The sequence below is a fragment of the Colobus angolensis genome, unplaced genomic scaffold, assembly GCF_000951035.1.
Source record: "Colobus angolensis palliatus isolate OR3802 unplaced genomic scaffold, Cang.pa_1.0 Scaffold44, whole genome shotgun sequence".
Classification (NCBI taxonomy): Eukaryota; Metazoa; Chordata; class Mammalia; order Primates; family Cercopithecidae; genus Colobus; species Colobus angolensis.
In genome coordinates, this window is record NW_012117821.1 from 6763465 (window position 1) to 6775206 (window position 11742).

Genomic DNA, 11742 nt, shown 5'->3' on the forward strand with positions numbered 1-11742 from the left:
AAAAAATAAAAAATAAAAAATAAATAAAAAAAAAAAAAAAAAGAGAGAGAACTTTTTAAGGGAGACTTCCCCCTTGGCCTCAGCACCCTGGATAGGGGATGCTGGCTCCATGGCGTCGCCAGTGGCCCCGGATGTCTCATGTGTTCTGTTCACAGAGGGCAACACTCCTTCACCCTTGGGAGATAAGTCTTCATTGCTTTTCATGTGGCCATTGTCTTGTCTGTTGGCCTTTGCAGGGGAAGCACCTGCTGCAACCCTGGTGGTCACATCTTCCGAGGAGCCTTGGAGCTCTGGCTGCCTGTGATGGTGGGGGTCTGTTGGGGGGTAGCCAGTATCCAACCCAGGCTCACACCTTGGGGGTAGTACAGCGGGATTGGCTGGGCAGGCAGAGGGATGGGGCTGGCGTCTCACAGGGATGGGGAAACAAGCTGTACCCCTACTCCAACCCGCTTGCTGTGCCTGCTACTGTTCTACTCCACATCAGAATCTGTTGATCAGAATTTAAAATTTGCTTACTACACATATTTTAAAAACATACATCAACTTAGAATTATATATCTTCACAAACTGTGCTGTGCTGTGGTTTTAGTGCCTTTTCTAGAATCTAGGATTAGAGTTAGTAATTACTGGCAGGATGCTTAATTATTTGGAAGTATAAATTATCTTTCTGGATTGAAATTACCATATGAAATTATTTTTCCAGCTTTAGATTGTTGAGAAGTGTCAGTATAATTTTCAGCATATTTACTGTATTCAGTGTGTTTTCATAGGTAATTATATTAGGCAGTTTGCAAGCTGGAGTTTTTCTGATTTTTAAAAAAATCAGATGTCAGTATACAAATGCCAATATTAAGTTACTAAATTAATGATTTTCTTTTCTAGAATACAAAATACAGTTAAAATAAAATGTCAACCTCTTGGAGTGATCGGTTGCAGAATGCAGCAGATATGCCTGCTAACATGGATAAGCATGCCCTGAAAAAGTATCGTCGAGAAGCCTATCATCGGTAAGTATTTTGTCTATTTAATCCTCAAAACAGCTCTATGAAGTGGGCACTTCATTTTACAGATGATGAAATTAATGTACAGAGAGGTTAGGTAACTCAGATCATATGTTTGGTTCATGGTATAAATCTAGTTCTAGGTCGAGACTTCTAACTACTAGTACACCATACTGCTTTGTATATCTACTAATAAAAGTCTTTAAGAGAAAAATGTCTTTGGTTGCTAGAAAATTGCACCTAAGTTAATAAGAATTTTTTTTTTCTTTCTTCGAGGGGGTGCTGGGTGGACAGAATCTTGCTCTGTTGCCCAGGCTGGAGTACAATGGCGCAATTTTGGCTAACTGTAACCTTCGCCTCCCAGGCTCAACCAATTCTCTTTTCTCAGCCTTCTGAGTAGCTGAGACTACAGGTGTGCACCCAGCTAATTTTTGTATTTTTTTGTTTTCTTTTTTGGCCAGAGTCTCACTGTTGCCTAGGCTGAAGTGCAGTGATGCAGTCTCAGCTCACTGCATCCTCTGCCTCCTGGCTTCAAGCAATTCTCATGCCTTAACTTCCCCAATAGGTGGGATTACAGGCATGACCACCATGCTAGACTAATTTTTGTAGTTTTGGTAGAGACAGGGTTTTGCCGTGTTGGCCAGGGTGATCTTGAACTCCTGGCCTCAAGTGATCTCCCCACCTCGGCCTCCCAAAGTGCTGGGATTATAGGCTTGAGCCACCACACCCCGCCAAGAATGAATTTTTTTTTTTTTTTTTTTTTTTGAGATAGTCTGGCTCTGTTGCCTAGGCTGGAATGCAGTGGCACGATCTCAGCTCATTGCAACCTCCACCTCCTGGGATTCTCCTGCCTCAGCCTCCCAAGTAGCTGGGATTACAGGTGTGCATCACCACAGCTGGCTAATTTTTGTATTTTTAGTAGAGACAGGGTTTCACCATGTTAGCCAGGCTGGTCTTGAACTCCTGACCTCAGGTGATCTACCTGCCTCGGCCTCCTGGAGTGTTAGGATTATAGGTGTGAGCCACCACACCCAGCCCAGGAATGAAATTCTTGTATTTTTTATTTATTTATTTATTTTTTTAGTAGAGACAGGGTTTCAGCATCCTTGGCCAGGCTGGTTTTGAACTCTGGACCTCATGATCCACCTGCCTCGGCCTCCCAAAGTGCTGGGATTACAGACGTGAGCCACTGCACCTGGCCTTAAACTGTATTGTTTTAAAAAATTTTATTTTATTAGAGACGGAGTCTCGCTATGTTGCTTGGGTTGGTCTCAAATGCATGGGCCCAAGCATTCCTCTGGCCTTGGTCTCCCAAAGTGCTGGGATTACAGGCATGAGCCACTCAGCCCAGCCTAAATTGTATTTTCTTTTTACTTTACCTCTTTTTATAAATTCAATTAAATGTTTGCTTCTACCTAAATTTTAAGTAGATAGGGTACTTGGGAGTAGATAATGTATTTAGTAATTATTTATTTTTAAGAAGAAATTAGAAATTTACACCTAAAGTGAATTTCTGGGGTAGAAAGATCTGGGCCCTACTAGAACCATCTTCGCCTCCCATACCAGGAAAGCCAGGAATAAGTACAGGTGCTAGTATATTGGCAGTGCTAAAAAGTTACATGGAAGCTATAGGAAGTCTAAAATGACTCTTAATCACTTAGCTGTTTCTGGGCGACAGGAAAAAGGAAATGAATATTACTTTGAAATCTTACTGGAAAAATGGCTAAACTGGTTTGTACAGGTAAGTTTTTGTAAGCAGACAAAAAAATTTCTAAGTGCAGTCTTCTCTCTATAGGAAAGCTAAGTCAGAATTAGGTAACATTTTGTTGTTTCAATAAATACTAATATATTTTGAAAACCATTGTTACTTGTTATTGAGTATATCAGAAGTTAATTATTATATCAATAGTTGGTATTTTAAGTAGGCTGGTGATATTTGCCTCATGGTAGGTCACTGTGGCATTTCTAGGTGTTAGGATGCTGTTGTTCCTTAAACCCTGAAAAAGTGAAAACTAAAGATTCCTGTCAAATGGGTACTAATGATTCTTTTCTGTATGTGAGATATGTTGCTAGATATGGCATGTTAAAGTGTACAACAGAACATTTATGTGTGTCTGTGTGATAAAGCATAACATACATTTGGAAAATATTATGTTATATGTAGTTCTATACTTTTTCTTCAATTATTTGCTTGGTCTTTATACTGTAAGTATTTATTAACATTAGGTTAGGATGTAACATTTTTAGCAGTGGAAATAAGGACTAGTAAACATCATTTAATAAACATCCTAGTTGTATTTAATATATATCATAGGCTGGGCATGGTGGCTCACACCTGTAATCCATGCACCTTGGGAGGCCGAGCCAGGCAGGTTGCTTGAGCTCAGGAGTTCCAGACCAGCCTGGGCAAAATGGCGAAACCCTGTCTCTACAAAAAAACACAAAAATTAGCTGGGTGTGGTGGCTTACACCTGTGGACCCAGCTACCTGGGAGGCAGAGGTGGGAGGATCGCCTGAGCTTGAGAGGTGGATGCTGTAGTGAGCTGAGATCATGCCACCAGCCTGGGTGACAGAACGAGACCGTGTCTCAAAAAAAAAAAAAAAAAGGTGTGTGTGTGTGTGCGTGCGCGCGCACGCATGTGTGTGTATCATAGCCTGAATAAATGTACTCCTGACTCATTTGGAATGGTATTTCCTGGAAGATTTTAGATGGATTCTGCACCCTACATTCTTTCATATAGTAAGGTGTATGTACTGGAAACAATAGAAAAAACATTTTCAAGGGCTTGATGTTTTAGATCATTGAAAAAAAATTTATCTATGTTTATTTATTTAAAGAGGCAGGGTCTCATTCTGTTGCCTAAGCTGCAGTGCAGTAGTGTGATCATAGCTCACGGTAACCTCAAACTCCTGGGCTTAAGCAATCCACCTGCCACAACCACCCCAGTAGCTAGGACTACAGGTGTGTACCACAGTGCTCAGTAATTTTTGTTGTTTTTTAATTAATTAATTAATTAATATTTTTGAGACAGAGTCTCGCGCTGTAGCCCAGGCTGGAGTACAGTGGTGCAGTCTTGGCTCACTGCAACCTCTGCCTCCTGGGTCTGGTTCAAGCAACTCTCCTACTTCAGCCTCTGGAGAGGCTGTGATTACAGGCATGCGCCACTATGCCCAAGTTATTTTTGGTAGACACTGGGTTTCACCATGTTGACCAGGCTGGTCTTGAACTCCTGACCTTGTGATCTGCCTGTCTTGGCTTCCCAAAGTGCTGGGATTACAGGAGTAAGTCACCGTGCCTGGCTGTGCTTGGTAATTTCAAAAATTTTTTTCTAGAGATGTGGTCTCACTCTGTTGCCCAAGCTAGTTTTGAACTGCTGGCTGCAAGCAGTCCTCCTACCTCGGCCTCCAAAAGTGCTGGAATTACAGATGTGAGCCATCACTCCCAGCCTGAAAAAATTTTTTAATGTAGAAAATTTGGGTTCTTGTTCTCTTGCAAGAATTTGCTTTAAAATTATTATTATTATTATTATTATTATTATTTTTGAGACAGAGTCTTGCTCTGTCACCCAGGCTGGAGAGCAGTGGCTTGATCATGGCTCACTATAGCCTTAACCTCCTGGGGTCAAGTGGTTCTCCTGCCTCAGCCTCCTGAATAGCTGGGACTACAGGCACATACCACCACACCTGGCTAATTTTTGTATTTTTTTTGTAGAGACAAAGTCTTGCTGAGTTGCCCAGGTTGATCTCGAACTCTTATTTTCAAGTGATCCTCCTGCCTTGTCCTTCCAAGGTGCTGGGATTACCAGTGTGAGCCACCATGTGCAGTGTTTAAAATAAAGTATATAAGTGTGTGCTTTTAGAACAATAAAAACATTATATATATGTGTGTGTGTGTGTGTGTATATATATAATGTGCGTGTTTTTAACCATTGACAAAAATTGTATGTATTTATGGTGTACAATTTGATGTGGAATGGCTAAATCAAGCCAATTAACATGCATTACCTCTTACATTTATCATTTTTTTTGTGATGAGAACATTTAAAATCTAATCCCTTTGCAATTTTGAGGTAGAGTATTATCTGTACTTATGATGTAGTCATGAGACTTGTATCTCCTAACAGTATTTGTTTTTGTTAGTTAAAAATTTTAAATATAAACCATTTAGAATAAATTTATTTTAGTTTTCTAGTTAAGTCAATTTGTAGAGTATTCTGTTTCCAGGCCTTTTCATTAAAGACATTTATTTGAATTGGTAATTTATCATTGGTTAAGTTAGGCTATGCTCATCGTTATCAGAAAGTATACATTGTATGTGATGCTTTACAATTTCCCTTTAGAAGAAGCTAAATATTCTTAGTAAATAAATATCTAACTTCCAGCTTTTTTTTGCTTAATATCAGTTTTCTGAATTTCAATATAGAGATGCGGGTCATATGTCATTATTAAGATACAGGTCTTCAAAATGTGTGACTGTTGCTCCTCCTTCATTTCCTTAAGGTTGTTTAGTTTTCTGGGCTGAGGATAGTCATCAGGCCAAACCTTTCAGTGGAATGTGTTTTGCTATATGGTTAGAAGACAAGCTGAGCTGCTCAGATGTCATAGTGACCTGAAAGAGGCAACTTCGAAAATTACCTCTTAAATAGTTTTTGTTTAATACTAGAATCTTTTAGTGATCACTATAGATCAGAATTTGTATTTACCAATCCAAGAATGGAACAATTAGGTTTTTCATCTGCTCTCTACATTGACTGTGCCCAGGATACCGAAGTCAGGCATTTAGTTTTACGTTGGTAAAGTTCTGATGATTCCAATACAACAGAATTTCTGTAGGACAATGAATTGGCTTTTTTCTTTATGAACACAGCTTATTAATTTAGCAGTGGTTTTATCGTATTGAACTGAAATTTGATAAGTTATTAGGCTTGTGAATTTTTTGTTAACCAGTCTTTTGTCTTATTTTAGAAGATAATTGCAATGATTTTCTCTTTAAAATTCTTTAAAGACTTTTGTATATTTGTCTTAAATTATATATCTGAAGTTTTTTTTTGTTTTTGTTTTTTAGTTGCAGTTCAGGCTTCCAGAGCTATATCAGTCTTTATATAAATCTGTTGAATAATAGTTTCTTCTAAAATCAAAGTAAATTTCCTGTACATGTTTAAGGAGTGAAAAGGAATTTATATATATATATAATTTTGTAGTATTTATAGCTTGGATCTAGAAATGTTTATGATGGCCCAGGCACAGTGGCTTATGCCTGTGATCCTAGCACTTTGGGAGACCCAGGCGGGCAGATTGCTCATTGAGCACAGGAGTTCAAGACCAGCCTGGGCAACATGGCAAACCCTGTCTCTACCAAAAATACAAAAATTAGCTGGGCATGGTAGTGAGCACCTGTAGTCCTGGTTACTTTGGAGTCTAAGGTGGGAGGATTGCTTGCGCCTGGGAGGTCGAGGCTGCAGTGAGCCATGATTGCAACACTGCGCTCCAGCCTGGGTGACAGAGTGAGACTCTGTCTCAAAAACAAAAACAGGAAAAAGGGAAATCTTTATGATTTTCTTTTTTAAACCTCATACTAAAAGCAGGTGTCAGGTTATATGCAGATAGAGACTGCCAGGTTGATCACTTTCAGTTTCTTTTAATCACTTATGGATATCATATGAATGTCATTCAGCTTTTTAATTTTGTCATTAATCAAGCTGAGCAGTAAACTGTCATTTTAGTATTGGTTCAAATATTCAGTGGATAATTGCTAAAATTTCAGTAGCCACTTTATAAATTGAAAATCATGTGGAAAATGTAGGTCTTCTGGAAGGCTGAAGAGCCATGTTCCTTAAATAATATACATATGGGGCCAGGCACGGTGGCTCACGTCTGTAATCCCAGCATTTTGGGAGGCCGAGGTGGGCGGATTGCCTGAGGTCAGGAGTTTGAGACCAGCCTGGCCAACATGGTGAAACCCCCTCTCTACTAAGAATACAAAAATTAGCCGGGCTTGGTGGCAGGTGCCTGTAATCCCAGCTACTTGGGAGGCTGAGGCAGGAAAATCACTTGAACCCAGGAGGCAGAGGATGCAGTGAGCTGAGGTTGTGCCACTGCACTCCAGCCTGAGTGACAGAGCAAAACTCAGTCTCAAAAAAAAAAAGGAAAAAAAGAAAAATAATATGTATGTGGGATATATCTTGTCAGAATAAGAAGAGTGAGGTAGAACATCAAAATTGTGACTGCGTGTGGTGACTTACACCTATAATATTAGCACTTTGAGAGAACAAGATGAGAAAATGGCCAGGAATTTGAGACCAGCCTGGGGAGCATAATGAGACCCTGTCTCTACAAAAAGTAAAAAGATTAGCTGAGTATGGTGCTGTGCACCTGTCGTCCTAGCTACTCGGGAGGCCGGGGCAGGAAGATCACTTGAGCTCAGAAGTTTGGGGTTGCAATGAGTTTTAATTGTGCCACTGCACTCCAGCCTGGTGACACAGGAAAACTCTGTCTCTAGAAAAAGGAAAGGGGGGGGGAGAAAAAATACAAAACTCTGGGTTTTTTTTGTTGTTGTTATTTTATCATTCTAATGCTTTTATTCATGTTTCACGTTCCTAAGGAATGACAGGTAAGAATTTAGGGACTGGTAAGAAATTTTTCGGCTTAGTATTTTCCTCCCAAAATTCTATGTATGAAATTCTATTCAGCAGTAAAAAGTGAACTGTTGATACGTGCAACAGCTTTGATAAATTTCAAGATAATTATGCTGAGTTAGTAAAGCCAATCTGGGTTACACTCTGTATGGTTCCGTTTCTGTAACATTCTTGAAATGACAAAGTTATTGAGATTGATAAATTAATGGTTGCTAGGGATAGAGGTTGGGGTGGGTGGAGGGAGAAGGTGGATGTACCTATAAAAGGGTAGCACAAGGAATACCTTATGAAAGAACTCTTGTATCTCAACTCTAGTGGTAAATATATTAATCTATACATACACAGAATGCTTGTAAAACTGATGAAGTCTGAATAAAGTTGTGAACTGTGTTAATGTCAATTTTTTTTTTTTTGAGACGGAGTCTCGCTTTGTCGCCCAGGCTGGAGTGCAGTGGCGCCATCTCGGGTCACTGCAAGCTCCGCCTCCCGGGTTCATGCCATTCTCCTGCCTCAGCCTCTGAGTAGCTGGGACTACAGGCGCCCGCCACCACGCCCGGGTAATTTTTTGTATTTTTAGTAGAGACAGGGTTTCACCTTGTTAGCCAGGATGGTCTCGATCTCCTGATCTCGTGATCCGCCCTCCTCCCAAAGTGCTGGGATTATAGGCGTGAACCACGGCGCCTGGCCCACATTTGAGTTTTTTTTTTTTTTTTAAAGTTTTTAGTTATTGCGTATAAAGCTGCTATAGACTGAAAAAAAATTGATAAAGGACTTATATCTGGAGTATATAAAGAACTTTTAAAATGTAACAATATGAAAATAACCAAATTATGAAATGGTTAAAGGACTGAACATCACTACAGAAGATATATACAGGTGACATAAAAACACATATTTAACTTATTTAGCCATTAGGAAGATAAAAATTAAAGCGACTGTATATATGCCTGTTACAATAACTAAAATAAAAAATACTGACAATATCAAACCGCCAAGGATGTGGAGCAACTGGAACTTCTCATACATTGTTGGTGAACGGGGAGAGTGCAGCTCCTTCAGAAAAACAGTTTGTGGCAGTTTCTTATCAAGTTGGAGGCCTCATCATTAATTACCCAGAAATCCCACTCCTAGATACTCACCCTAGAGAAATGAAAACTCAGGTTCACACAATGGATAATGTTTATAGTATCTCTGTTTATCATTGCTCAAAACTGAAGGCAACCAAAATGTTCTTCAGCAGGTACATGCATAAACAATATGTGGTATATTTATAGAATGTATTATAACTCAGGTAAAATAATGAACTAGTGATACATAACAGCAACTTGGATCACTCCTAGAGTCATAATGCTGAGTCAAATAAGCCAGTCTTAAATGACATCTGGCATGATTTTATTCATATGATAGTCTCAAAAAGACAAAACTGTAGTGATGGGGAACACATTAGTGGGTTCTAAGAGTTAGTAGAAAAGGAAAGGGTGACTACAGAAGGATAGTAAAGGAGAGTTTTTTGGGGTGATGGAACTTTTAAATTCCAGATTGTGGTAACTGTTATGTGAGTTAGGATTCATAGAAATGTATACATAAACAGTGTATTTTAAATAAAAAAACTATTATTGTATTTTAGTAATAATAATAAAAAATTATAATTTTTACTTGAAAAAATAAGAATAATTCTGTTATAAACGTTCTTGAACAAATCTTTTTGTTGATATATACATTCACTTCTCTTGGTTTCTTCCCAGGAATGCAATTGCTGGGCCATAGCTTAAGCATACGTTTAGTTTTCGTAGATACCGCAAAATAGTTTTCCCTAGCAGTTTATAGTTCCACTTACAATGTATGAGAGCAGTATCACCAACACTTTAATATTAATCTTTTGAATTGTACATTTAATTTAAAAGTTATCCTAGTGTATACATAGTGGCATCTCCCTTTGGTTTTAAGTTGTGTTTTTCTGATGAATAAATAGGTTGGACACCTTCATATTGTAAGTAGCCATTTGCAGAAGATCCTCTTCTGTGACTTGCCTTTTCAAGTTGTTTGCTAATTGTGTTGTCTTTTTTTCCCATATTGTTTTGTGGAAGGTGTGTGTGTGCATTCTCTTAAAAAATAACAGCTTCGGGCCGGGCGCGATGGCGCAAGCCTGTAATCCCGGCACTTTGGGAGGCCGAGAGGGGCAGATCATGAGGTCAGGAGATCGAGACCATCCTGGCTAACACGGTGAAACCCCATCTCTACTAAAAAATACAAAAATCTAGCTGGGCGAGGTGGCGGGCGCCTATAGTCCCAGCTACACGGGAGGCTGAGGCAGGAGACTGGCGTAAACCTGGGAGGCGGAGCTTGCAGTGAGCTGAGATCCGGCCACTGCACTCCAGCCCGGGCGACAGAGCAAGACTCCGTCTCAAAAAAAAAAAAAAAAAAAAACAAATTGTATGGATATACCATATTTTGTTTTTCCATTCATCTGTTGCTTAACATTTGGGTTGTTTCCACTTTGCCAAACCATTTTCCAAATGCAGATGCATCATTTTACATTCCCTCTAGCAGTGTATGAATGTTCCAGTTTCTCCAAATCCTCATCACACTTACTGCCTTTTTTTTTTTTGAGACAGTGTCTTGCTGTGTTGCCAGGCTGGAGTGTGGTGGTGCGTTCTCAGGTCACTGCAACCTCTGCCTCCTGGGTTCAAGTGATTCTCCTGCCTCAACCTTCCGAGTAGCTGAGACTACAGGCATGAACTACGCACAGCTAATTTTTGTATTTTTAGTAGAGATGGGGTTTCACCATGTTGGTCAGGATGGTCTCGATCTCTTGATTTGGTGATCTGCCCGCCTCGGCCTCCCAAAATGCTGGGATTACAGGCGTGAGCCACCATGCCCAGCCCTGCCTTTTTAATTATAGCCATGTGAATGTGTGAGAAATAGTATCTCATTGTGTTCTTTATTTGCCCCTATGACCAGTGATGGTAAGCATGTTTTCATGTTCTTACTGGCCATTTGTGTATCTTTTGTGAAGTGTCTGTTTAGGTGTTTTGCCTATTTTTATTATATGAGTTGTTTATATTGTGGAGTTGTAAAAGTTCTTTATATATTCTGAATTCTAGACCTTTATCAGACACATGATTTTCCAATATTGTCTCCCGTTCTGTGGGCTGACTTTCATTAATAACTTTTTTGGTAGTGTCCTTTGAAACACATGTAATTTTAATATGGGTGAAGTCCAGTTTATGTATGTTTTCTTTTTTTGAGTGTGCTTTTCATGACATGTTTAAGAAACTACTGCTTATTCCACAGTCACAGTGATTTACTCCTGTGTTCTCTTCTGATAGTTTTATAGCTTTAGGTCTTACATTTGGGTTTTTGATCCATTTTAATTTACTTTTTCTGTTATTATACAAGATAGGGGTCCAGATTCATTTTTTTGCGTGTAACTATCCAGTTGTCCTAGCACCATTGTTTTGAAAAGACTATACTTTTCACATTGAATGGTCTTGGCACCCATGTCAAGTATCATTTGAACATAGATGTATGAATTTATTTCTGGACTCTGAATTCTATTTGTTTGATCTATTTATCCTTATGCTACTAGCAGTTTTGTAGTAAGTTTTGAAAAAGAGCAACCTACTCTTCTTTTTCAAGATTGTTTTGGCTATTCTGGTGCCCTTCTGTATCTATATGAATCTTAGGATCAGCTTGTCAATTTATATAAAAAAGCCAGCTGGGATTTTGTTGGGGATTACATTGACTCTCTCTCTCTATAAATTTGAGAAGTATTGCTGTCCTAATAGTATTAAGTCTTTTGATCCATGAGTATGGGATGTCTTTCCATTTATTTAGATCTTTAATTCTTTCAACAGTATTTCGTAGTCTTCATTGTACAGATCTTGCATTTCTTTTGTTAAATTTATTCCTAAGTGTTTTCTTTTCTTTCTTTCTTTCTTTCTTTCTTTCTTTCTTTCTTTCTTTCTTTCTTTCTTTCTTTTTCTTTCTTTCCTCTTTTCTCTCTATTCTTTCTTTTTTTTTTGAGACAGAGTCTTGCTCTGTCACCCAGGCTGGAGTGCAGTGGCGTGATCTCCACTCACTGCAAGCTCCGCTTCCCGGGTTTA

The 11742-nt window shown here is 39.0% G+C and overlaps 2 protein-coding genes across 3 annotated transcripts in view; one reads left to right on the forward strand and one right to left on the reverse strand.

Moving 5' to 3' along the window:
• LOC105522824 (MARCKS-related protein-like) overlaps positions 1-204 on the reverse strand; it is a 1523-nt gene extending 1319 nt beyond the window's left edge. The window contains exon 1 of the mRNA XM_011957425.1: positions 53-204. Coding sequence (XP_011812815.1) covers positions 53-204 — 152 coding nt within the window. The remainder of the gene's footprint in view (positions 1-52) is intronic.
• Positions 1-11742, forward strand: part of NT5C2 (5'-nucleotidase, cytosolic II) — a 94592-nt gene that overhangs the window by 7262 nt on the left and 75588 nt on the right. For both annotated transcript variants that reach the window (XM_011957360.1, XM_011957359.1), the window contains one exon: positions 883-1007. In XM_011957360.1, the coding sequence (XP_011812750.1) occupies positions 907-1007 (101 nt within the window). In that variant the 5' untranslated portion in view covers positions 883-906. The remainder of the gene's footprint in view (positions 1-882; positions 1008-11742) is intronic.